We start from the raw sequence: 27936 nt of genomic DNA, 5'->3' as shown, positions 1-27936 counted from the left end.
CATTTCTCTTGTTTTACTGAACAGGAGAGAATTAAATTCCCTCACCTTTCCAAAAAGACAAGCTTTCCAATGCTAGAAGTGCCTTGCAAACTGACACTGCTCTGGCTGGTACCTGGCAAAGAAGTCCATTATCAGCCGCTCACCAATGATACATTAGACGTCTAGACATTCTATTAGGGGAAACTATTGTGCAAGGGCGAATAATTGCTTTTTCTTTAAAGCTCGATGGACGTATCATAAATTACCAAAGTAGATAACGATTTCATTAGACTATTTCCTGGGAAGTTTGGGATTCTGTGTTCTATCAGGTGATGTCAATTAGCTCCGGGTCGAAGCTAGAAGGATGGAGCTAGTGACTCTTGGCAACAGGGCTGCCCTGGGCTCTTTCATTATGAGTGCTCGGTAGTGACTCCCAAAGTAACTTGGTTTTGCCACTCTTGTTCCTACTCTGGTGCTGGGAAAGCACCGTGACCTCTCCTGGCAAAGGCTGCAGCGTCAGCGCCGGGAATCCTCCGGTAGAGGCCATAGACGCAGGTCGTGCTCCCAGGCAGTAACGTCCAGGGAATCATCATCTTCCCAGGCTTGGACCTTTTCCCGTCGGGTTGCCAGCAGCCCCTCCTCCCGGCGGGGGCGTGGGGGGGGAGGAGAATCATACGGGAACTTCCTTCCCATTTAAAAGTCGCCAGGGTCCCACTTTCAGGACGGCCCTCAGAGGGACACTTCCCTCTGTACCGTTGTTGGGGACAAGACTCTGAACGGTGCGCCGCTAGCTGCGGGGCCCCGCCGTTCCCGGACGCCTTTCCCGGGTGACCCCAAGGCGGCGGCGCACTTGTCACCGTGGGTGACCGGGAGGGAACGGCGGGGGGCGGGCCCCGCGGGGCAGGTGGGCGCGGCCGGCGCGGGCGGAGGCAGCAAGTGGTTGGGCCGTGCGCAGTCCGTCCTGCGCGACGCCGGCGCGGGTGCCCGGTGCGCCGCACCCTCCGCTCCGCTGCGCCACCCGCCCGCCGTGCGCCCATGTCTCTGCCCGTGGTGCTCCCGGGTTCCTGCTGCCCGGTGGCAGGATTGTCGGGCGGACCTCAGGCCGGGGGTCCCGGCGCCGCGACCGCCGCCTCCCAGGAGCCACCGTTGCCCCCGCTGCGGCCACGCTGGCCCCGGGGCGCTCTGCAGCCTCCAGCCCGTCCCCGCTGCGCCCCCGCCGCTGTGCTGGCCCCGCCACCCGCTCTCGCGTCCCGCCGCCCCGCCGCGCCCAGCTCCGCGCTGCTACCCGCGCGCCCGCTCCTGTCGCTCGGGCTGCTGCAGCTGATCCTGGGCTGCTGCATGGTGGCGCTCAGCTTCGGGGCGCTGTCGCTGAGCAGTTCGCCGCAGGTGAAGAACTCGTGCCCGTTTTGGGCCGGCTCCTCGGTGAGTACAGCGCGCCTCTCTGAGGGGGTCCACCCTCGGGGCAGTGAGTTGTGGAGGGTTCCTTCCGCTGTTTTTGTTTGACCTCAGTTGGGGAGCGCAGATCCTCAAGCCACCTGAAGTGTCTGACGACAGTTCAGTGGTGGGAAAGTGTTGGGAGGCAGTCAAGTTCAAGGGAGAATTGGATTGCACCTGGGCAGCGTCTGTTCCTTGCACGCTAAGGATTTTGTTTCCAGTAAAGTTAACATTAAGCACATTATTGAGTTCTTTGAGAGATTGGCATGAGGATGGGAGAAAAATGAAACTTGTTGGCAACTGAATAATTGTACTACATTGGCAAAGTAAACTCCCGCAGGGCAGGGGTTTTGTTGTGTTTTCCTCACCGATACACCAACAAACCCCTACCTGGTGGAGTACTTCTGGAGTGGGCAAAGTGACAGACTGAAGAAGGGGAGGCGATTGATTGTTTTTATTCTTCATTAAGACACAGATAAATGAGAGAGCGTATCTGGTGTTGGGTGACTGCACCCCAAGGAGCTCAGAGGTAATAAGAGGTTGTGTGTGATTGGTGGCTTGGTACCTGGTCATTAGAAGAGGGCTCAAACCCTGGGTGGGTTCCTGGAGCCACCAAGGCTGCTCAGCAGAAGTGGGTGCTCAAGAGACAGAACCTGTCATTATGGATGCACTCACCCGAACGCCAGAAGTGTGGGCAGCTAGCTGGGGATGTCTGACCTGCCCTGACACCTGGTCCTGCCTCCCTGACCAATGGGCACAGGGAAGGAAGCCTGGCCTCTGAGAAAAGTGACTGCCAGTGAGCAAGCATCTGTAGACAGGATGGCTACTCATTCCGCCTCAGTGTGTCACAACTTTCAAGGCATCCCGCCCCCTGAGGTTTGCCAGGGGCCGGGAGACTTGGGAACAGGTCTTTGTGCAATGCTTTGGAGGCTGAGTAAAGCAAATGATCTTTCCATGAACTAGTGCCCTCGGAGAGCCTGGCAATGTCTATAGCTTTTTCTACCATCTGCAGTGAGTGTACATTTTGTGCTCTGTTGGTCAAAGCGCAGCCAGAGTCAAGACCAAATTCAGCTTTAAAAAAATGTGGGAGAACTTATTGAACCTAGAGTAATTGTCTGAATAGGAACATGAAGAACATAAGGTTTCTCTGTTTCTCTGGCTTAACTTGGCTGGAGTTTTGTATCACCCATGCAGTGCCAATTTACTTTGTTTTTTTGGAGATAGGTTTCTCTCTGTATCCTGGCTGTCTTGGAACTAACTTACTCAGTAGACCATGGCCTTGAACTCACAGAGATCTGCCCGCCTCTGCCTCTGAAGCCCTAGGATTAAAGGTGTGCACAAGCACCACCTGGCAATCTACTCTTCTTTTAAACACCTTTGGTAAATGGTTCTGTTGGGACCCCAGTCCTTTCGGGCTGTCGTGAGTGAAGTTCACAACTTATGTATTAGATTGGCAGAATTCCACCCTGTAGTCCTGTCCCTGGACTCTGCTACTGTCTGCGAGTGCTCTGGAAAACCTTGAAATATAGATACTCTCAATAGAATAGGAACAGAAATAATACTTCCCCTTGCCAGGCTAGTCATCCAAATGATGTCTGCATTTCTTTCCTCTAAGTTCATTGAACCAGAATCTTGCACGTAATTTTTGGATTTACTCTTTGAAAAAATCATAATCCATTGTTCTTTCAAGACAGCTAGATTATTAAAAAGATTTGTGGGGGGTTCTAGGGAGATGGATCAGTCAGTAAAGCTGTATAAACATGGGGGACCCGAGTTTGAATCCTGGGGACCCACCTAAAAGCTGGGTGTGGGGAGAGGGGAGTCTGTAACCCCAGTGCCTGGGGTGGGATTGGGAGAAGGTGGATACAGGCAGATGTCTGACAGTCATTGGTTAGTCAGCCTAGCCAAACTGATGAGACACCCAGCCTCCACAAATTAGATACAGTGGAGAGTGTACCCAGTATCATTCTCTGCCACCACACACATGCAAACACTTACAAGTACATACACCACACAAATAACTTGTATGCACGCGCACACACGTGCACACACACACACACACACCATGTTTTTTTTCCTAAAATGAAAATCTGAAATCATGTTGCAATTGTGAATTATTTCAGGAGTAAGTAGATGCACTTGGATGTCAGTGGAGCCACAGGGGGTTTTGATGCAATGGGAAACAAAGCTCACAAGACAGAACTCACAGGGGGTACCTTGAGTTCACCTGCCGGGCTTGTTCTCTGTCATAAGCAAATCAGATCCAAGAAGGAGTCTAGGATTTGGACCTGAGAGGTTCTCTTTTGTATGTCATAGTCTACCCTGTGCCCTTAGGTCAGTATCCAGACCTGTAATTGTCACTTATTCTTTCTTTGTGTGTGTGTGACCTTCTCCTAAGATTGACTTCAGAATTCGCAAAGTGGCAACAGAACCAATGACTATTATCTGTATCTTCAGAATAAGTAAATAGGGTTTAAGCAGATGTTGTTAGATTCCATGAATCTCTTGGTGTTTTAGGAAGAAAAATACCACACGTGTACTGTGTTTTAAACTCATGTAAGTTAGAGAGCTCTTAAAAAAAAAATCCTGTATTAGGAGAAAAGTTAAACTTAGGCAGACACTGTATAACAAAACCACAGCCACGGCACAGCCACAAGAATAGTGGTCTCATCTGTCCCAGCCCCAGGCTTTACCACTGGTCCTGTGTGTCCTGATAGATGCCAGAGCGAGGAACTGTCAAGCAGGAATTAGGCTCCTTTAACTCTCAGTCCATTTAGCAGATTAAAATTTCCTTATTATTTGAAAATCTCAATATTACATTATTGTAATTTTATGCGTAAATATTTCAGTGTTTGTATTTTTAGAGACACATGGAATTCATCCCTTTCTACTTTTAACATTTCACTATGAAAAAAATTAAAGTTTGAAGACATTTGAAGGAGAATGTAATGTCCCTGTGGGCTGACCCATCCCCAGCCACAGGAGCTAGCAACATCTGAACATCTGACACGGTCCCTCCTCTTAACACACTGGTTATTTTCAGGCAGATTACAGATGTGTGCCTTCAGCCACGAAAACACTCCAGTGCATATTCTCTGACGCGACAAACTCAAAGGGCTGAACGAAGGTCTCTATGGAAAATGATGAAAAACTGTGACTTGAGGCCTGGAAAAATGGAAACAGAACAAAACAAGCCAGCTTTACCGAGCTGTAGCCCGCGTGTAAAGAGAACTGCCCAGGAGTTTCCAGCAAGTTCATTGTTGCAAAGCCATCACCACAATGAGTTTTAGGAAATCCTCAAAACCATCTGACCTTCTTTCTTTCCCCCTCCCCACCCCTCTGTCCAGGTAGTACCCATTTTCCTATTTTCTGTCGCCGTAGACTACTTCTATCCTGAACATTTCATATCTATATCTTTACCTATATATTCATATATACTCATATTTTCACATATATTCTCATATATTCATATATATACACATACATATCATACAATATATGGTCTTTTGTGGATGAATAACTTCTTTTAATTAGGGTATTTTCGAGGACCATCCAGTTTAGCAATAACTCGTTCCCATTAATTGTGGTGTGATATGTCATTATGCAGGCATACCATCATTATTCACTCAGTTTCTCCCTCGCCTTCCCCTTCCCCCTTTCCCTTCTCCCTTCCCCTTCTCCCTTCTTCTCTGTAGATCTGGGGATTGAACTCAGGGCCAGAGGCAAGAGCTCTGCCCCTGAGCCACATCCCTGGTCCGCTCAGCAGTTTTGATTTGTATCTGACCTGGTCTTTAAGAGGAAGTAGCTAACAAGTCTGATGCTAAATTCATGTGTGAGCGCTGGAGAAGAACCTCCTCCTCTCAAACTGTGAATGACCACAAGCCCTTCACAGTTTGCCTTATCACTGAAACTGGCCAATCTTAGTTTGGTTTTTGTAAAGATATCTGGTTTGTATTTGATGTGGCAGTGGATTCACATGGAAACAGCGCGTTTCGAGGCTGGTTTTCCATGCTTGCCTCTGGGAGGCGTGTGGCTCAGAACTGAGGTTCCCCCCACGTTTCTGAACTCTGAGGAACTGTTTCAGCTGTTTGAAAATACACTTACTAATTGAGTCCTGTAAGCAACCCTCTCACCACTCTTGAATTAATATTATAGCAATTGAAGGGACTATTTTAATATAATCTTTATTTATTTTTTAAATTACATTCTTTATTTAGAGAAGGGGGGGAGAGGGAGGGAAAGAGAGTATATATGTCAGAGAACAACTTGTAGGAATTAGTTTTCTCCTTCTTCTCTCTGGGTCCAGGAATCAAATTCAGTTTGTCAGACTTAGTGACAAGGGCCTTTATCTGCTGAGCCATCTCAGTGGCTCCTAATATAATCTTTTTTGACTGCTATAGATGTAGCTCAGCGGGTAGAGCACCAACTCAGCACACCAGAGACGTGGGGTTCAAATCCCAGCACTGCCTGAACAGGAGTGGTGGAGGCACACGGGTCAGTCATGCAATTCAAGCCGTTCGGGAGGGGGAAGTTGGTGGATTGTGATTTCCGGTTCATCTTTGGGTCAGCCAGCTTGAGGCTTACCTATGCTACACTGGACCCTGTCTCAGAAAAAAAAAATGCATTCAGATCTTTTTCATTTGAACATTCTATGACCATTTCCCCCTGGCAGCCTTGGATAATGACTATTATGTCCAAAGTTTGTAGTGCCAAGAGATTAGCCTGCCCTTCTTGAAACACAGCCTGTAGTTGGTGAGTGGCTGAGGGAGGGTCTTGATGTCTGTGTGAATTCAGGTTGTGTCTTCCTGGTTCTCAGTTTGGGCGTGTTTAGTTAATATTGTTTTGAGTTGGGATTGTGGGAGGTGGCACCCCCCACACGGAGCTATGTTAAAGAGTAGAGAGAGTTGCAGTGGTTTGTCTAGCCTCAGCGCTGATGCCCTGTATGATCCCTGGGAGCACTTTCAGAGGAGGGGCACGGATTTGGCTCTGTGCAGCTCCCCCAGGGAGCCCATTTCCCACATGGTCTGCGTACAGTCCTTTCCCTCGGCTCTGTCAGTAACTTGAGCTCTCCCTATCCCTCTCTTGACTCCATGATGCCATGGAAGGATTCCAATTTCATATAAAGAATCATTGAGGAAAACATTTAAAAATTTGTTATGACTAAGCAAAAAAAAAAAGAATGACTAGGGAAGAAACTGACAAAAAGCTCTGAAGTTACTGCCAGATAAACAGTAGTAAATATATATTTTCTGTAACATTCATTACATTCTACTTCTCTACTCTCTACCACTTAAACAGTGGCATATATATATTTCGTATCATGTAAATCACACACACATGTCCTATCATGTAAAACAATTATTTAAGGGACATTTTGAAGATAGTTTTTGGAGTGAAATTTATTGACTTTCTTCAGTTCTTTGTTTTACAAAACAGCAGAATCTCACTTACACGTTCTTGCCTTGAGTTACTCATTCAGAAAATGAGCAGGCTGCTTTTGCCTCTGGACTGATTTTGTGTATCAGAGAACGTGTGGAAAAAGGCTTGGCTCCTCCCTGGCATATACTGGATACTGTATTGAAAAATACTCCATAGTTTTCCAGCACCAAGGCAATAACTATATAACCAAAGTAAAGTGAACAGGCCGTCTGTGGTGCCTATTGTGGGGGTTCTGTTCACTTATTCAGATTTTCAAATGCTGTAAAAAGGAAGACACCCCCCCCCCCCCACACACACTTTTTCAGTTCCAGGGAAAGGTAGATAGAAGTTGGATAAATTATTTTCTGCCTATTTAGAAGGTAAACACAGGGCGTTTGCCGCGTGGCTTTTAAACATCTGTGTTTAGGGCCAGCAGGTTTTGACAAATGAGCTAGAGCACTTTTGCCCTAAGGCATGTTTGTGGATTAGCCAGGGAAAATAGGGCAGTAGAGGTATAAGCCTTTGATTTTAATGATTGCTTTCTAAGCTGGAAAATCCAGGGCTTTAGGTGCACATGGTGGGTCACACTGACTCGGAGCTGCTGGACCTGCAGGCTCTCCCTTTGCATTGTCGGGAAGAGGAAATATCTGTTTTGTTCCCATGAGCCACAGGGAATGATTTACAAGGAACAAAACAGAAACGATAATGGCTCTGATTATGCTTATCTGCAGATGGTTTGGCGTTAACCGTAGGTTCTTACCAGCATGTTCGGGGCACGTTGCGTCTTGTGCCGGGTGGAAGAATGCTGATGGCGTTGTCCTTTCAGGATGCTCAGGGTGGAGATGTCTTCAGTCTTAGGTAGTGATCCTTAAGCAAGCTCGTCTCCTAGTTTGGTCTCCATTCATTCAGTCATTGACTCTTGCCATCACCAAGTACCTTCTAGAAGCTGCTCACGGCATTTGAGTGACGTTTCTCAGGCACAGTCCCTCACGGCCTAGACAGTTCAGTCAGTAGTAGCACTGAGTATAGGAGAAGCCATGAAAGGTCATTCCTAAAGGCCTTCTAGACTCCCTCCTGGCAGAGCCCAGCTACTGCTGCCATGGAGGAGGCGGAGCCTAGAGTGCTCTGCCTCTCTCTTCTGGCCTTCCACAACACCCTGCTTGGATGACACAAAGTGCACGCATCTAAGCATCCTGTTCCTTGAGTCTTGCACTCTTAAGGGATTCGACCTTAGAGCAGAGCCTTAGTTCCTGTCACCAATTTCAGAGGCTTCTCAGTCTCTGTTCCTCCTTTCTCTGTCGACTTTTCAGCCCTCCCATTCACAGTGTTCTCCAAACGCCTGGGATTCACCAGGGTTGCAAAGAACAGGGCTACTGGGTGGACATTGACAGGTCATGGCTTTGTTGCCGGTTTAAGACTGGGGCTTTCATATGCAACTACCACCTGGAACTAGGGTGCAGTTTTATTTCTGCCCCCTAGTACTGGGAACCAAGCCCCTCAATGTATCCCCAGCCTTCTTGTTCCTGAAAGCTGGACCACAGGGTATTACGAGACTCTGACACAAATAACAAACATAATAATAATTCAAATCATAGTTATTATCTTTTACTGAAGTGGGCAGTTTGTGATTTCCTCAAGGGCAGGGAAGTACTCAGTCATGTTTTCACATAAAAACAGTTTGCTTTTCCTCAGCCAAGTCCAGTCCGAGCAGGGTGAGGAGGCAGAGACACACAGACAAGGACATCCACACAAATGTTTGTATGTATACATGCATGAGCAAACGGCCCCATATGGCAGATGCATGCACGTGCACACACAACATGTATTCACAGGCACATGAGTGTGTGCTCATAGACTCACTGGGTATCAGGTTTTCTGAGGAATCTCTCATCATGGTGGGATCAGTCTTTTGTGGTTTATTTATTTTTATTTATTTTTTGGTTGTTTGAGAACAGGCTGACTTTGAATTTGTGATCCTTTCTGCTTCAGCATCCTGAGTATTATATGTGTGCACCACTGCACCTAGCTCAGTGTTCCTTCTTTGAGTTGGAAGAGAGCCAGAGTTGATTTCTTTCACTTAACATTTCACAGGAGACCAGAGTGAGGGCGGAGACAATGAAGAGACTTAGCCAAGGTCATATGGCTGGCTCTTTTGAATCTGAGCAGGCCACCAAACCCTGGGTCCCTGTTCCAACGTAGAGAGGCAACACAGCCCACACATTAGGAATGAAGGCAAGAGGAATCCTACTGAAATTAATGGGGTTTCTGGGATAGATTGGGCTAGAAAGAAACCATCACCAGCCTGTACAAATGGGATTCTGGGTCAAGGTTATGTGAGTACATTTTGTTCCGTGCTGGTGTGTGCTCTGGGCTGCTTCAGTCTTGAGATGGGGGTGAACCTGTGCGCCTGATCTGAACACCCTTGCCTGATGTGTAGTTGATAAATAACAGTTGTGGATGTGTGCATGGGAGGGACTGGAGCAAGGGAGATGCTCCATGAAAGAAACTCCTCTTTGCTGCACTTGGTGGATGCACCCTGTTATACAAGTATACTTCAAGGGTGTCCCCAGTGAAGGATTACTTTGTTTCTTCTTTCCGGTGGTTTAGTGAACCGTGCCATCCAGAGGCTGGGGTGGTTTCCAGTCTGTGTTTTGGCAACATTCTGGTTCTTTTAGTGTGTTGTTTTTAATTGAAGCATTGTTGTGCAACAGGAGAGCTTTCCCTCCATAGTTCCTCTTTGTGGAGTGAATGTTCCAGGACAGTCACTTGTTGATAATCATGTGACCAGTACTTGCTGGAGCCAAGGATTTAAGGACAGGACAGGAGCAGAGATGCACAAATGGTGACCGGACTTTTCTTGAAGAGAAGAAGAAAAAGGCGTGGATGTGTCTTTGTGTGCCTGTCTGTCTGTGTATGTGCGTGTGGGCGCCATGTTGCCTGACTCAGGTGCAGGGAACTGAACTCCTGCCCTCTCAAGAGCAGCAGATTCTCTTAATTGCCATAATCAGGATTTTTTTTTTAAGGGAAGAAAAGAAGTTGGTATGTACAGGCAGACATATGGGGTGATGAGATTCCTGAAGGCTTCTCAGAGGAGATGACAGTAGGGGCTTGTAGAATGGCTATGAGTTCTCAGGCAGCTAAGAGGGTCATCAAGAGGAATGGGTACTTCAGTAAAGAGGGCACAGCACCAAGTTCAGGGTCTAGCCTGGATGGCCAAGGAAGGGCAGGGGTACCTGGAAGGGAAGTGTAGTGAGGGATCAGGGGAATGTGGAACCCAGGCTTTAAACTTGGGTTAGGAGATATTCTCAAGGGTTTTGTCTGCTGTTGTGGAGTTTACCTGTCCCGTGCAGATACTTGTGTATGTCACAGACTGACTGACAGCAGACTGAGTATATGGGACACTTGGTCAGAGATGCTGAGCTTTTTACTAACATAAGTGGAAAGCACATCCAGCCAGTGTCTTTGTTAGGGTTTCTACTGCTATAAAGAGACACCACGACCATGGCAACTCTTATAAAGGAAAACATTTAATTGCAGTGGCTTACAGTTCAGAGATTTAGTCCATTATCATCATGGCAGGAAGCAAGGCACCATGTAGACAGACATGGTGCTAGAGAAGGAGCTGAGAGTTCTTTCTTACATCTTGACTGTAGGCAACAGGAAGTGGTCTGAGACACTGGGCATGGCTTGAGCATATAAGACCTCAAAGCCTGCCTCCACAGTGACACTTCCTCCAATAAGGCCAACCCTACTCCAAGAAAGCCACACCTCCTAATAGCACCATTCCCTTTAGGGGCTATTCTTTTCAAACCACCACAGCCAATAAACATACTTTGTAGGTCTGTAAGACAATCCAGAGTGGTTTTGCTATGGTTTATAAAAGCAGCAATAATGGGAAATGTTTAACTAGCATTTTCTGGGCTGATGATGTATTTATCCTCATAGGTGATACTCTCTGGAATCATTGGATTGACAACTTGGAAAAGACCTATGATACTGCTGGTATGTACAGACTGTACAACATTACTCTTCATAAAACCTGAATCCTGTTTAAGTAAACTTGAAATTCTTAAATGTCCTTGTTCATTAAAAAATAATTTGACAGTAGATACTTTAGAAGTAAATGCTCCTTTAATAATGATGATGAAAGATGATAATCTTGATGGTTTATGGTTTGCTTTAAGCTCTGTGTACATCTAGAGTTATACAAATGTTTCTTGTTCCAGAATTAAATTCATTCTAAGATACAGTTGAAAAAAATCTGTTCAGGGCTAAGGAGATGGCATAGTGGGAAAGAGTGCTTGCTATGCAAGCAAGAAGACCTGAGTTCAAATCCTCAACAGTCACATAAGAGCTGTTCATGGCCATGTAACTCTATCATTGAGGGGTGGAGATAGGTGGATCCTGGGTGCAGGATGGTTGGTTGGATTAGTTGGAGTGTTGAACATCAGGTTCACTTCACAATAAAAGGTGGAGGATGGTGGAAGAAGACACTTGACATCCTCCTCTGGTTTCCACGTACATATGTACAGGTACACGCATATGCGGGGATGATATAGTGAATTCACTGTACCTATTGCCCAGCTCTTAACCCCACCACCCACATTCTTTGTTCTTCTTTGTCCCAAGCAGACCGCACGTATTAACCACAAATATATAACATTTTATTGTTAGAATAGTTTGGCTGGGCAACTTCATAATTTTGTTCCTCAGATTTGCTACATTGTCTCTTTAGCTCATTAATGTTAATTTTCTTAATAATGCAGACATTAGCTGATGATTTTATCCTCCTGTTGTAGAGCTAAAATTAATGTCCCAAAATGAACCATTCTACAGTCCAATGGCAATGCCAATGATCTGAGACTTTGTCCTTTGTTTTTACCTGGTGTGGGGGGGAGTTTAAGAGACAATGACAATAAACAAGTAAATAGCAGTAGAGTCTACATAACTGCCAAGTTCAAATAAAGTTTAGGAAATCTGACTTACATTGAAGAGTATTTAAAAACACATGGTAGCTTTTTGTATTACTTTTCTTTCATATCTCTTGATATAAAAGGTTTAATTATTTCCAGAAGTCATTTTCAAAAGTGGTTTGTTTTAGCTGGGTGGTGGTGGCATAAGCCTTTAATCCCAGCACTTGGGAGACAGAGGCAGGTGGATCTCTGTGAGTTCAAGGTCAGTCTGATCTACAGAGTAAGTTCCAGGACAGGTTCCAAAGCTACACAAGAAACCCTGTCTCAACCACCCCCCCCTCAAAAAAAAAGAGGTTTGCTTTATATGTGTGTGACGGAGGCAAGAGGACAGCCTTGGTGGCATCGTCAAGAACTCTTGTCTACTTTGAAACTGTCTCTCATGGAATCTGGAGCTGACTCATTAGGCCAGAGTGGCTGGTCAGTGAGAGCTAGGTACCCTCCCGTCTTCCTACTCCAGCACATGCCATCCTGGCAGCCTTTTTACTTGAGTTCTAGGGACGGACCAAACTGAGGTCCTCCTGCTTGCATAACAAGCATTATACAGACTATCTTTCCAGCCCCAAGAGTCACACAGGCTAAGTCATGGGCAGCCACTTATACTTTGACTCCGTGGTGAAGCAGCATGAAGTGGAGCAGACATGTCAGAGTCCTAGGTTCCCACAGTGCTTTGAGAATCTTGAACTCCATATTTTCAGCTCCTCAAGTAACATGGGCTACATTTTATAACTCCATCATTTATTGCCTTTAGTGAAACACCTTTAAAAATTGTAAGAGTTAAGTTGCCAGTGTAGCATTTAATATGTTGGAAGGCAGGGCAGGAGGGAAAGAGGTATTGGATGAGCCCATGGCTCATAGCTGAGGCATGGTTTGCTGCAGCTGTCTGGGACTAGTCTCTGCAGGAAATTTTTGGATGGGTGGTGTTCTGTGTTTGTATTTGGCTAGAGAAACAACTTTTGCAGTACAGTTTTCTATTTCACTGTTAAAATACTCAAGTTTAAAAAGCAAATGAAAAAAAACCTCCCCTGGTATTTGTATTCTAAAAATTCCAAATGAAAAGAATATGAGCATGTATCCTAAATAGAGCTCAAGAAAACACACACTAGAAGGCTTTTGTTCTTGAATTGCTATCATTTGGGAAGATGGCGTATATATTCATTATTGGGCATTAGCAAGTGTAGGTAAAAATGACCTTAATAAAAGTCATTTTCCTTAACTGCTTTTTGCTCTATTTTTCATCATTGTTCAAAAAAATTCTATAGTTTTTTGTGAAGGGTATTTGTTGTACCCAGTGTGGGGGTGTGGAAGATGGCGTGATCTGTTTTTGAATATCTAGTTCCCACATACAAAAGGGGGGGCGTGGCTGTGCATGCCTGCAACCCAACATTGGGGGGCAGATATAGGCAAATCCTGTGGACTCATTGCCCAGGCAACCTTGCCAAAATGATGATCTTTCTGTTCAGTGAGAGACCCTCCCTGGTCAAGGCATTATGGCAAAAAGTGATAGAGGAAGACCTTACTGTCCTGCTGTGGCTTCCATATGCATATACATGAACACATACACTGACATTCACATATATGTACCATACGCACACACACCACATAGGAATACAACATGCATAGCACCCGAAACAGTTGACACCAGTGTGTATGTACCATCTTATGTCCTGCCCTTTCAGGTTTTAAATTTTTTTATTGTTTTATTGTGCTATACATTTTTCTCTGCCCTCCTCCCTTCCTCCCCTCTCCCCTTCTATCCTCTCCCATGAACCCCATGCTCCCAATTTACTCAGGAGATCTTGTCTTTTTCTCCTTCCTATTTATTTATTTTTTTTTAAATATTTATTTATTTACTATGTATACAATATTCTTTCTGTGTGTATGCCTGCAGGCCAGAAGAGGGCACCAGACCTCTTTACAGATGGTTGTGAGCCACCATGTGGTTGCTGGGAATTGAACTCAGGACCTTTGGAAGAGCAGGCAATGCTCTTAACCTCTGAGCCATCTCTCCAGCCCCCTCTCCTTCCTATTTAGATCTATGTATGTCTCTCTTAGGGTCCTCTTTGTTATCTAGGTTCTCTAGGGTTGTGGATCATAGGCTGGTTTTTCTTTGCTTTATTAGAGTCTAAAAGCTGCTTACATTGAGTACATATTATATTTGTCTCTCTGGGTCCGGGTTACCTCACTCAATATATATTTTTTTCTAGATCCATCCATTTGCCTTCAAATTTCAAGATGTCATTATTTTTTTCTTACCGCTGAGCAGTACTCCATTCTGTAAATGTACCACATTTTCTTTATCTATTCTTTGGTTGAGGGGCATTTAGATTGTTTTCAGGTTCTGGCTATTATGAATAATATGGCTATAAACATAGTTGAGCACATGTCCTTATGGTATGATTGAGCTTCCTTTGGGTATATACCTAAAAGTGGTATTGCTGGGTCTTGAGGTAGATTGTTTCCTAATTTTCTGAGAAATCTCCATACTGATTTCCAAAGTGACTATACAAGTTTGCACTCCCACCAGCAATGGAGGAGTGTTCCCCTTTCTCCACATCCTCTCCAGCATAAGTTGTCATCAGTGTTTTTGATCTTGGCCATTCTGACAGGTGTAAGATGGAATCTCAGAGTTGTTTTGAGCTACAGTAATGTAAACAGCCTGATATTGACATAAAAACAAACAGAAGGACCAATGAAATAGAATTGAAGAACTGGATATCAATCCACACACCTGCAAACATCTTATTTTTGGCAAAGAAGCTAAAATTATAAAATGGAAAAGAGAAAACATATTCAACAAACGGTGCTGGCATAACTGGATATTAACATGTAGATGAGTGAAAATAGATTCATGTCTGTCACCATGCACAAAACTCAAATGCAAATGGATCAAAGACCTCAAACATAAAACTAACCATACTAAACCTCATCGAAGAGAAAGTGGGAAGTACACTTGAATGCATTGGCACAGGAGACCATTTCCTAAATATAACCCCAGTAGGTCAGACACTGAAAGAAACAATTAACAAATGGGACCTCCTAAAACTGAGACGCTTCTGTAAAGCAAAGGACATGGTCAACACGACAAAACGGCAGCCTACAGAATGGGAAAAGATCTTCGCCAACCCCACATCGGACAGAGGACTGATCTCCAATACAGAGTACTCAAGAACTTTAAAAGGACAAATAATCCAATAAAAAATGAGGTACAGACCTAAACAGATAACTTTCAACAAAAGAATCAAATGGCTGAAAGACACCTAAGGAAATGTTCAACACCCTTAGCTATTAGAGAAATGCAAATCAAAACAACTCTGAGAACCATTTCAGTTTTTCCAAATTAGCATTAGTTAATATTGTTTCTCCCACTATTGCTAAACAGCCTTCTGTTGTATTTCCATTGCATCATTCCTTTTTATCTTATAGTTGGGCATTTGGACTTTCATATTAGAGTGGTAGAAGGTCATGTAAAGACTGTCACTCTGCCAATTAGTTTCTGTTAACTCGGTACAAGCAAGTGGCATCTGGAAAGAGGAAACTGTAGTTGAGAATATGTCCTCATTAGGTTGTCCTGCAGGCATGTGTGTTGGGCATTTTCCTGATTGATGATGGGTAAGGAAGCTCACTCTGGGCAGTGCCACCCCTGGGCAGGTGGCCATGGGTGCTATAGAAAGCAGGCTTAGCAAGACATGAGGAGCAAACCAATAAGGAGTATTCCTTCATGGTCCCTGCTCCAATTCCTGCTTCCAGGTTCATGCCCCGACTTCCTTCGGTGATGGGTGTGACCTGAGAAGCATAAACTGAAATAAATCCTTTCCTTCCCACATTGCTTTTGGTTAGCATTTTGTCACAGAAACAAGCACCTAGGCCACTTGTAAAGTGTCAATCAATATTAACTTATAATAAATATTTTTTTTTTAAGACTGTACTAGGCAATGCTGAGTCTGCCAGCTGATAAATAAGTCTTAGTCCCTGTGCTACCTGAAAAACCTGGGGTTTGCACAAGTCTTAGTAATATAATGTTATAGCCAGGTGTGGTGATGCATGCCTGTAATACCAGCACTCAGGAGGTTGAGGCAGAACTGTGGAGAGTTCAAGACCTGTCTATACTACATTGCAAAACCTCCTCTCACAAAGTAACCAGTGACTGAGAGATGGCTTAGTGTTTCTTTCAGAGGACTCAACTTCAGTTCCCAGCACCTGTTACAGGCTGACAGCTGCCTGTAACACCAGCTTTAGCAGGTCTAATATCCTCTTCTGGCCTCTACAGGTACCTCCTCCTGCCACATGCACATCACACTCAGATACACACACACACAGTTAATAAAATAAAAAACCTCTACCAAACAAGCAATCGTACACACAACCAGACACACACACACACTCTTGCTATCATAACCTGCATTAAATACATTATGTTAAGAAATAAAAATAATGTGTGCAGAAAGAAACCGGAAGTGCTTGTCAGATGTGCCTGGAAGTACTCCTGGCACCTCCTCTGGGTGATAAAACTCTTGGCCTTTGTGGAACATAGCTTCTTCTGTACTGAGGGGATAACTTTGGGATACTAGGAGTGGCTTTACTTCCCCCTCCCTTGTATATTTCAGCTCTCCCCCTTTCTTTCCTTCCTTTCTTTGTTGCCGGGCCTCCTCCCTTGCTTCCTGAGTGTTGGAATGTGCCAAGGGCTAACGCTGGGAAGAGGCCTATTCCATTAGAGAAGCCAGAAGCACCTTTTGTCGTCGTTTTTTTTTTTTTCAAGCCAGGGTCTCATGCTACCCAGACAAGCCTTGGACTTCATCTTTAACTAGGCTGCCTTGCTCTCTGCGTGCTACTGCCTCTGAGCCCCAGGGCTGGGAATTTGGGACTATTCCGGTGCACGTGCTAGGGCAGTGTTTTGCAGACCCGGGCTCAGTTGCCCAGGTTTGACACCTCTTGGCTTCAGCCGTTGTTCACTTACTGGGCACTGTCTGCCTTGGGTCTTTCTTCCTCTAGCCGGGTGCTTGGCTGCTGCCCCCCGCTTTGGCTCTCAGCTCAGCAGTCACACCCTCAAGTAGTGGTTGCCCCAAACACTGCTTCCTGTTCTCCAGAGCTGAGTGTATTGACCTAGTCCCAGACCACTGCAGGCAGTCTGCTTAGGGTTTCTCCTTTGTCTCTCCAGGAGATGGTTGGGCGAGGACAGGAGCCTCTCCACTTGCTCCCTCCATCTCTAGGGTCAGTTCTAATTCGCTCATATGCTTTTGGGGCCGTGTGTAGGTTGGGGCAAGGTTGGCCCACGTCCAGTCCCTTGTGAGGCCAGCTGTCTTCATTTTCAGTTGTGTCTACACTGGCCCGGAACACGTGAGTGACCCTCCGTAAGAAGCAGTTCTTTTGTGTAGCCTCCCCATGATGGTTGTCATGATTACTTCAGGCTGTTTATCAGCTTGAACAAGTGAGGGTCAGTTTGTCTCAGTTCCTTCAAACTCAGGCTTTCATAAGAACCCAGAATTTCATTTATTGAATACTCCTCTTCTTTAGGAAGAGTGCTCACGTGTTCTGTACAATAATAATACTGGAAAATAGGTCTTAAATACTGTAGTTGTGTGGTAGTGTGGTAGACTTTTCCACAAAAGACGAACATTTTCCATGTTTAAGGTATATTCTTATTTTTCTACTGTTTATCCCTTGGATTTTACCAAAAATGTCTTGTAGTTGTTTAAAAATCAGACCCTGTTCTAGAAATGGTCTCAAAAATTGTCCTGTAAATGGAACTGTCTTAATGACATGGTTTCCTTTGGTGGTGTGTTAGTAAGGATCCACGCTAGGGGCGCCTAGATGACTGCTACAGCTTCGGTTGCTTGTGAAGTGCTAATTGGGACTGCTGGTCCTTTCTTGTCAGTTTGCAATAGACCGGATGCATATGACCTTCAAACCGGTGTAAGAAGGACGCTGTTCTTTAATGATACAAATGAAGGCTTGTGGCCAGGCGAAGGCTCAAGCCTGACAGCCTGAGTTTGATCCCCAGGATTCACTTGGTGGAAGGACAGAATGAAGTCTTACAGGTTGTCTTCTGACCTCTACATGCGTGGAATTCGTCATGTAAACTAGGTTTCCTTGAACTTACAGAAATCTGCCTGCTTCTACCTCCTGAGTGCTGGGATTAAGTTTGTGCCACCATGCCCAGCAGGTTCCAGAGGTCCCCTAGATCATACCCCACACCAAGGACAAGCGATGGTAACTACAGTGGCTATTTAAAAGGACCCTTCTATTGCTCTAACTTCATTATTATAGTTAGAACAGAATGGTTTAACATATACATTCCTCCCTTCATTTACTCAATAAGTTAGGCTGTGTGTGTGTGTGTGGGGGGGGGGCTCTATTCCAGAAAGCCATTTGAGATCCGGGGCCCTTCATCTGTTATGAGAATCATAGGAAGCTTACATACTTGTTCAGAGTAGTTGATGACTAACCCCCAAGCTAGAAAGAGCTGTGTCTCCCTCCTTTCCACCATCCCTCCTTTCGTCCCTCTGTCCCTCCCTCCTTTCCTCCGTCCACCCCTCCTTCCCTTCCTCCCTTCCTTCCTTTTTCTTTCTTGTTGTCATTTTGAGATAGAGCATCATATATCCAAAGATGGCTTTAAACTTCTGTTCCTCCTATGTTCACTTTCTGGGTACTAGGATGATAGGCATGTGCCACCATGCAAAGAGCCTCCTGATGTCATGAAGAATTGTAATCCATCACATGCAAGTGAGGATTCTCTCCGTGAGACTGAGATGAGCTCTGAGGTGCTTTGGCCCTAGGCTAGTTCATTCAAATGCGTTTTGTGGCTGTACATAATTTGGAATGAACCCTTATTATTTCACAGTGCATAAAACCTTGATTTAATGCTGACACATTACCACTAATTATTAGGTCCCTGTGGGGGAATCTCTTAATTTATATGTCTGTGAAATAGGCATTTTAACTTAGAACAATATTTTGAGTCTTTCATGATATACTATTAGAGATTTCCAGAACCTTCCCTAGTTATTTTGATGATATTTTAATTTCGGATGGGCATTTCAACAGACCATCGTAAGCTCCCTTTGTATAAGTTGTAATTCAGTAATCATACACCTCTCTCTCTCTCTCTCTCTCTCTCTCTCTCTCTCTCTCTCTCTCTTTCTCTCTCTCTCTCATCATTTTGACATAGAATATAATGTATCCAAAGATGACTTTAAACTTTTGATCTTTCTGCCTTCACTTTCTGGCCACTGGGACTATAGGCGTGTGTCACCATACATGATTTTATTTGGTGCTGGACATTGAATCTTGGCTTTCATGCACACTAGGGAAGCATTCTACAAGTGAGTTGTGTTCCTAACACCTCCCTCTATTGCATAGTGTCCGCATAGCTGGGTATGGTGATGCTCAAATCTCAGCTACTTGGGAGATGAGGCAGGAAGATCACAAGTTTGAGGTCAACCTGGGTAACTTATGGTAGAGTGCTTACTGACTAGGCTCTAGGCTCTAAGTCCAGTACACTGTAACACACACACACACACGCACACACACACACGGAGTAGGTAGGTGAAGGTGTTCTTTCTCTTCAGAATTATTAATGGTATATTCTTGTATGTCTATAATGCTTAAGAATTTTCCAGGTAAGTGGGGGAGTCTCTGACTCTTTTGCCTGCTTTTGGGACCCTTTGGGTTGCCTTGTCCAGCGTTGATAAGAGGGTGTACCTAGTCTTATTGTAACTTTTTATGCTATGTTTGGATGAAATCCCTGGGAGACTTGCCCTTTTCTGAAGGGAAACTGAGGAAGTGGATCTGGGGGAGCAGAGAGATGGGGGGGTAGGGGGCTGGGAGAAGAGGGGAAACTGTGGCCAGGATATAACATATGAGAGAAGAATTTAAAAAAATTACCAGGTTCTTTAGCATACAGATTCTCATGAGATTTATGCCACTCTGGTTTGTAGAAAAGGCAGAGGGACTAACTGGCATCTCCACTTCCCAGTCAGAGGATACATTATTAGAAAGAACCTCCATGGTCTGGTCCTTCTTTGATGTTCTTCCCATTGTCCTGTTTCACAACCTCCTTGGTTAGCAAAATGGAGGACACCTCCCCTGTGCTGACAGTGACTTATTTTGGGCATGAAATCTAAATTAAATAAGTCGTTTTCTTACTCTTGTTTGTACGATTCCTTTGAAGTCTGGGACTGACAAAAGCTTGGGAAATTTTATTTTTTAAAGATCCAGACAACAATGACAAAGGCAGCAGAAGGTTCCCGTTTGCCTCTTGGACCTATTCTTTTCTTTTTTCTTTTTCTTTTTGGTTTTTTGAGACAGGGTTTCTCTGTAGCTTTTGGAGTCTGTCCTGGGACTAGCTCTTGTAGACCAGGCTGGCCTTGAACTCACAGGGATCCATGTGCCTCTGCTTCTTGAGTGCTGGGATTAAAGGCAAGCGCCACCACCACCTGGGGACCTGTTATTTTCAAAGAGTTAGTGGCCCAGGAAATGGTGGACTGAGGCCTCTCACTTGTACAATGGGAATACAGCAGTCCCTCGGGATTATAATGAAGAAAAGGTATAAATGCACATTGACACCGAGATGATAAATGGAATGCAGGGCAAGCATATTATATATTATAACAAATCATCATGAGGAAGTCTTCAAGGAGAGCCCGTCTCTTGCTTTGCTGTGTGACTACAGACGCACTTGGGCCTGGCTGAGGCTGCTGGGTTCAGGCCATAGAGCTTTTCTTTCCTTTGTGATCACCTTTGGGAGTGGTGCCTGGGGAAGACCCTGGGGAAGAGGCCTGCAGTCACTCCCTGGGTGGAATCTAGATCCAGGAGGTGCTGTGCTTTTCACAGTGACCTAAGCCAGTGTGGCTGCATTCCAGCGATCAGGCAGGGGTTGATAGCACCAGGTTATTATCGAAGCTTAGAGGTAACTGTTCTGCTAAGCCAACGAAAGGGAGTCTTCCATCAAATTCTGCTATAAATACTCATGTGCATTAGCTACCAGACCAAAAAATAATCACACACCTCCTGGAGACACAGAGCTAAGGTTTTATAGCAGCCACATGGAACAGAGCACACAGGCGGTGTTGGCTGCAGCCTCTTGTCTCGGCCACCGTGGTTGATCCTCTGAGAGCCCGTTGATCAAACATACAACGCTTTATCTCTTCTATCTACTTCAGGAGGAGAAATGCTTCTTTGCCAGCAGATCTCAGAAAGGATGAGGAAACGGGGATCATTTTAGGGTTCTAGCTGGGGTTGCGGTTGGGCTATCTAAAGATGAATTTTACAAGCCAAGGTTTGGGATTGTCCAGAATCTGGATGTGTAAGAAAAGCTATGGGCTGGCCAGCCAGAGAAGGGTCTGGATGCAGAACTTGACCTGTCAGCGCCAAGTCATGGTACATACGTGGATAATTGGTTCACAGCCTTGCTGTGAGAACCAAGTGTTGCCCAGAGGAAGCTGCTAGATTGTTTTTGTTACTTTTAGTAATGTTCAAACTGTTGTCAGAAATGGATAGCCCAACCCAGAACTAGTCAGCTGAGGGACAGGGATTGAGACGCAGCTCAAGAGTGGAGTGTCTGAAGACTCAGGGACAGGAGCTTACGTGGGCTTTAGTTGTCTGTACAGGTTTCTCTGAGAACCAGTTGTTACATCGTTCATATTAGTGGAGTAAGCTGGTGATTTCACTAGCCACCTCTCTCCCACGTGTGCCATTCTGTTTTAGTGAAGACACCTACTGTCGTTGGAAAGTAAAATATAGGCAGGCTTCTGGAGTCTGGCTGTTCTGATGAGTGCTGCTTGGTGGTCCCGAAATGTGAGTTCCTGACTGTCCTTCAGGTGCAGCTGGGCCCAGCAGGTATGTCCACACCGTCAGCGCTGGAGCAGGACAGACGATCTAGACCTCCTTCCAGTCCCTTGTCCTGGCCTTCTAGGGTCTCATGGACTGTCGTTATTTCTGAAATGACTTTGAGGGAAGTCAGCTGCTGTGGGAGTACATTCTGCTCCTTCAGCCAATAGCATTTAAGATACCAGCCCACTTGGGCATGGTCTCTTATACTATTAAGGCAGCTGTAAAGGCTGCTAGACTCTGCTCCTGTTCCCCTTTGTGCAGAGGACTGTTATCTAGGACAGTGATCTGTAAGTGTCCCCTAAATAAAGAGCCCTTTATTACTCATAATTCTGAACTAGTATGGGATTATTTTGTGACTTCCACCATCATGCAGCTTCTGAGTGATTTGGGGCAAGAAGAGAAACAACTTGGGTGGGAGGACATCTTCATATAAGTCACTGGTGTGAGGAGTTACACATAATACAGAGGGTGCCATTGTGTGGGCTTTTTCCTTCTAAAACCAATGACCCATCCCACTGTGTTGCTCGAACAAGTGAAGCTCAAGGAGGGAGGGTTTGATTTGGTTCCCATTCCCAGGGTCCAGTTTATTATGTTGGGGAAGTGATGGCATCAGGAGCTTGAGGCAGCTGGTCCCCTTCTGTCTGCTGTCAGGAAGCAGCCATAGGGAAGGGCCACCTACATTTAGATGAGATCTCCCCATCTCAATACACTTAGTCAAGAGGGTGCCTCACAGGCATGCCGGAAAGCCTGTCTCCTCAGGGATTCTAGGTCTTGACCAGTTGACAGCATTAACTACTTGGGGAATCGGTTTAAATGCTTACATTTGCATGGGCATTTTCTAAAAAGATTTTCAGGAAAACTGGGGTAGACTGGGGATGGGTTGAGGGAAGACTTACTTTCTGAATTGTGTTGGAGACACTATGTGAGAGGGGGTTGTACAGAGTTATTCTTTGTTTAGTCCTTGGCTTTGCAGCATCTTCAGCATCATCGATTTAGTGTCTCTACCTTAGAGAGTTTTGTGAGAAACAGGCCATCTCCTCCAGCAGTGGAGACTCTAAGGCCACACCTTTCCTTCTGAGCATCAGCAGATAAGGCTGTGACCCTGCCACCCACTGGAATGAATGCTGATGCCCACGTGGAGAAGCCAGAACACTCCAGAACCCATGAGTGGAGGGTGGCAGGAGTGCCAAGGCTGGTGCCAAGGGACCTGGTTTTCCTCTATGGCCTTGATAGAGGTCCCAGCACTCAGTAGCCTTGGCTCTCTCTCAGGTTCTTGTGGATTTTGCGAGCTACCTGATAGCCTTGCAAGAAATGCCTTCCATAGTTAAGAAGCTGAGTTAGCTTCTCTAGTTAGGAATATAATTAAGAACTCTGGCTGTAAATGGCAGTGATTTCCCCTCATGAATTTAATATTAACTTTATATATTATATTAAAATATTAAAATTCAAGTGCAGATCTATTTTAAAGTACTAGGCATTTATGGTAACTCTGTGAGGAGAAGGAGTTCCAGGGGCGTTGATACTGGACAGTATCATTGTGTGCCTTGGTTAGGTGGGATAGGGTGGATAAGTAGTGTAAGGGCTTGGGTGGTTGTGATAAGAACTTGTACCACGAAGATGCCTTGGGGGGCCTGTTAGAGCCCTTTAGTGATGAGAAAGGATTGTGTGTATTAGTGATATTCCTCATGCTATTGGAGGATCCAGGTCTGTAGTGGGTCCCCTAATTAGTTGTGGAATCCTGGGCATGATAGACTGCCTCTCTGAGATTAAGTCCCATATACTTGACCTTTATCTCTGCCTGTAAATATTTCATCTGTCTGTGTTTTAAACACATTCGTGTGACATTGTATAATGTACAAAATGCCTTTTAAACAGAGGATGCAATGTTTAATCTTCACTGTCAACTTAAGTGGGCTTAGAATCACCTAGAAGATTGAGATACATCCTTGGATGTTTCCAGAGGATTGTGTAAGGGGGAAATCAGTCTAAATGAGTGGCATCCACTGGACACACACTAGAGTCATCTGGGCAGAGGGAATCTCAACTGAGAAAGTGCCTCAAATTGGCCTGTAGGCAAGTCACTGAGGTATTCTCTCGATAAGTGATTTCTGTAGGAGGGTCCAGGCAGCTGTGGGCAATGACACAGCTGTCCCTGGATGGTGTAAGAAAGAGCGCTGAAAGTGAGGCAGGGAGCAAGCCGGTGAGCAGAGCTCCTCGTGGTCTCTTCCTTTTATTGAAAATAGATTTTTTTCCTCACATAATGTATCCTGATTACAGTTTCCCCACCCTATGCACCTCCCATGGTCTTCCCTACCTCTCTTCCCATCCAGATCCACCCCCTTTCTGTCTCTCACTAGAAAACAGAGGCTCCTAAGGGATAATAATGAAACCAAACAACAAGTAACACATCAAAATTGTATAACACCAGCAGAAGGAAAGGAGCCCAAGAGCAGGCACAGGAATCAGAGACCCACTCATTCACATACCCAGGAGTCCCATAAAAACACTGACTTGGAAGCCATAGCCCATTGCCACAGTCCCTGTGAGTTCCTGTGAGCTTGGATCATGTTGCTTCCTCAGGCCTTGTTTTCTTGGTGTCCTCTATCCCCTCTGGCTCTAACACTCATTCTGCCTCCTCTTCTGTGGGGTTCCCTGAGCCCCGAGAGGAGGGATTTGCTGGCAACATACCTTTTAGGGCTGAGTGTTCCGAGGTCTCTCACTCTCATGGCTGTGGGTCTCTGTATTTTTTTCCCCATCTTTTATAGGAGGAAACATCTCTGATAATGGCTGAACAAGGCGAAGTCAAATGTCCCTAAGTCAAATTAGACCTTGGTTCCTTATGTAAGCCTTGTGTCACCATTACACTAGCAGGAACGTCATTTTAGATCAAAATGTTTGTGGCTGGTTTGGTGAACACATTTTTCTTTTGGTGATATATAGAGTGCTTTCGTATACAGAAAACACTAGACCGTGGATGGACTAAAGGGCCTATGTTGTCACCAGCTCGACTTTCCTATGGTCAACAAGATGTGTAGGCGCTGTCTTCAGCAATGGGGCCTTGTTATCAGTTTGTGAGGAGCAATTTATAGTCTTAGCAATAGGCTGGGGTTGTTTGGGGGTTTCCATGGGACGGACCCCTTTGACCAACAACTCGATTAGATGTAATCCAGTTCTGGTACTGGAAGCTTCATTTGGTGACAAGAGATGGCCATTTGAGGGTCTGTATCCCTCATTATCTGGCTGTTTCAGTTAGATCACCTTCATATTTACATATATTTTGGAAATCTTATACTATTTTTAGGTTTGCATACTACTCCTCAAATGCCCTTAATTTTTGCTGTCTCTCTCTGTATTCCCTCTCTCATCCCCCTTTCCTTTCCTCTTCCCCACTTGAGGTTCCCATTCCTGCCACCCCACCCAATCCATTCGTAACTGTCTAGTTCTCTTTTTATCTACCTGTCCCCATGAGTCCCTTGCTCTATACCTAACCTATGTGGTTATCATTGACTTAGCTGCTAACATCTACATATAAGTGAATACATACCATGTTTGTCTTTCTGGGTCTGGGACACTTCACTCAGGGTAATTTTTTCTCATTCGATCTATTTACCTGCAAATTTCATGATTTTATTTTTTTAATGGTGGAGTACTAAATATTTCTTCTTTTCTTTCTTTTCTTTCCTTTTTTTTTTTTTTGGTTTTTCGAGACAGGGTTTCTCTGTGGCTTTGGAGCCTGTCCTGGAACTAGCTTTGTAGATCAGGCTGGTCTCAAACTTAAGAGATCCTCTTGCCTCTACCTCCCGAATGCTGGGATTAAAGGTGTGTGCCACCATCGCCCAGCTAAATATTTCATTGTGTAAATGTAACACATTTTCTTTATCTCTCCTCTGTTGTGGGACATCTAGGTTGTTTCCAGTTCCTGGCTATTATGAACAGAGCAGCAATGAACGTGGTTGAGCAAGTGTCTCTGTGGTAGGATGAAGGTATATGCCCCGGGTAGATTTGTTCCCTTTTCCTGAGGAACTGCCACACTGATTTTCATAGTGATTGTGCAAGGTTGCACTCTCATCAGCAAAGGATGAGTGTTCCCTTTACTCCACATCCTTGCCAGCATGAGCTGTCAGTTTTTAAAATTGATCTTAGCCATTCTGACACGTGAAGGATACAATTTCAAAGTACTTTTGGCTTCCATTTCCAAGATGGCTCAGGGTTTGAGCATTTTAGTGTTTCTCAGCCATCAGAGTTTCCTCTTCTGAGTATTCTGTGTAGATCGTTACCCCATCTTTTATTAATTAAATTTATTCATTTATTTTATATCCTGACCTCAGTTTCCCCTCCTCTCATTTCCTTCCCTCAATCCACCCTTCCTCTGTTTCTATTCAGTAAAGGGGCAAGCCTTCTGTGGATATCAACAAAGTAATGACATATAAATCATATCAAGTTACCTCAGGACTCAGTTCTGCTTTTATTTTAAGGTAGGCAAGGCAACCCAGTATGAGGAATAGGTTCCTGGAAATCAGCCAAAGCATTAGGGACAGCCCCTGTTCCCACCACTAGGAGTCCCACAAGTAGACCAAGCTACCCAACTGTTCCTTACATGTAAAGGGTCTAGGCTGGTCCCATGCAGGCTTACTGACTTGTGGGACCAGGCTCTGTGAGCTCCTATGTGCTTAGGTTAGTTGTTTCTGTGGGTTCTTTTGTGATGTCCTTGACTCCCCTTGTCTCTTCCTCCCTCTCTTCAGCAGGATTCCCCGAGCTTGGCCCAATGCCTGGCTGTGGGCTGCATCTTTTTCCATCAGTTGCTGGATGAAGCCTCTCTGATGACAGTTGGGGTAGTCAGCAATTTATGAGTATAGCAGAATATCATTAGGTATCAGTACATTGACATGTTTTCCCTCCAATCATGTTTGGTTCTACCCTAGGTCTCCGGGACACACAGCCTCTAGATCTGGCACTCCACGCAATGTCAGAGGGTGGGCTTACTCTGTGGCTGTACCAGTTATTGGTTGGCTATTTTCATAATCTCTGCGTCTTTCTTACTTAGCATCCACCTGGTCCACTTCCCTTTGGCAGGACAGACTGTAGGAAAAAGGTTGTGTGGCTAGGCCGGCTGGGTCACAGGAGAAGGCCAGTTCAGGCTACACATCCACTACTGCTAGGAGTCTTAGCTGGGGTCATCCTTGTGGTTTCCTGAGAGTTTCCTGTGCACCAGGTTTCTACCTGACCTCAAAATGCCCCCTTTCCAGTTATCTCTTTTAGTATTCCCCCCCTCTGTCCACTCCCAAACCGTATTCCTCACAGTCCCATCTCCAACCGTCCCCCACTCCGTCCATGAGATCTCTTCTATTTCCCTATCCCCAGGAGATCCAGGCGTCCCCTCTTGGGTCCTCCTTGCTACCTAGCCTCTCTGGATCTGTGAATTGTATCAAGGTTATCCTTTACTTTATAGCTAATATCCACTTATAAGTGAGTACATTCCATGTTTGTCTTTCTGGATCTGGGTTACCTTACTCAGGATGATTTTTTTTCTAGTTCCATATATTTTCCTTCAAATTTCATGGTCTCCTTGTTTTTAACAACCGAGTATATATGTATAAATGTACCACATTTTCTTTATCCCTTCTTCAGTTGAGGGGCATCTAGGTTGTTTCCAGGTTCTGGCTATTATGAATAAAGCTGCTATGAGCATAGTTAAGCATGTGTCCTTGTAGTATTGAGCATCCTTTGGGTATATACCCAAAAGTGGTCTTGAGGTAGATCAATTCCCAATTTTCTGAGAAACCACCATACTGATTTCCAAAGTGATTGTACAAGTTTGGACTCCCACTAGCGGTGGAGAAGTGTTCCCCTTTCTCCACATCCTCACCAACATAAGCTGTCATTTGTGTTTTTCATCTTAGCCATCCTGACAGGTATAAGATAGAATCTCAGAGTTGTTCTGATTTGCATTTCTCTGATAGCTAAGGATGATGGACATTTCCTTAAGTGTCTCAGCCATTTTAGATTCCTCTGTTGAGAATTAATCTGTCTTTTAATTTCTTCCTTTATTTCTTCCTTGACCCATGGATGATTCAGGTAAGCATTGTTTAATTTCCATTAAACAATGTTTAAATGTTTAAAATACATTTGTGGGATTTCTGAAATTAGTGTTGCTCTTGAATTCTAATTTTAATTTATGGTGATCTGATAAGATACATGGGATTATTCCAATTTTTTTTGTATCTGTTGAGGTTTGCTTTGTTACTTAGGTATGTGGTCAATTTTTGAGAAGGTTTTATGAGGTACTGAGAAGAAGGTATATTCT

General features: G+C 44.9%; 1 protein-coding gene across 2 annotated transcripts in view; it reads left to right on the top strand.

The window, feature by feature from the left end:
• The first annotated feature begins 924 nt into the window (after positions 1–924).
• The window catches only part of Entrep1 (endosomal transmembrane epsin interactor 1), a 64359-nt gene continuing 37347 nt past the window's right edge, over positions 925–27936 (top strand). Inside the window, exons 1-2 of one of the 2 annotated variants that reach the window (XM_075973737.1) lie at positions 925–1401; positions 10777–10833. In XM_075973737.1, coding sequence (XP_075829852.1) covers positions 1015–1401; positions 10777–10833 — 444 coding nt within the window. In that variant the 5' untranslated portion in view covers positions 925–1014. The remainder of the gene's footprint in view (positions 1402–10776; positions 10834–27936) is intronic. The other variant, XM_075973738.1, reaches the window with a different exon arrangement.

The sequence above is a fragment of the Microtus pennsylvanicus genome, chromosome 5 (assembly GCF_037038515.1).
Source record: "Microtus pennsylvanicus isolate mMicPen1 chromosome 5, mMicPen1.hap1, whole genome shotgun sequence".
Classification (NCBI taxonomy): Eukaryota; Metazoa; Chordata; class Mammalia; order Rodentia; family Cricetidae; genus Microtus; species Microtus pennsylvanicus.
This window is presented reverse-complemented; position numbering and strand designations above follow the sequence as displayed.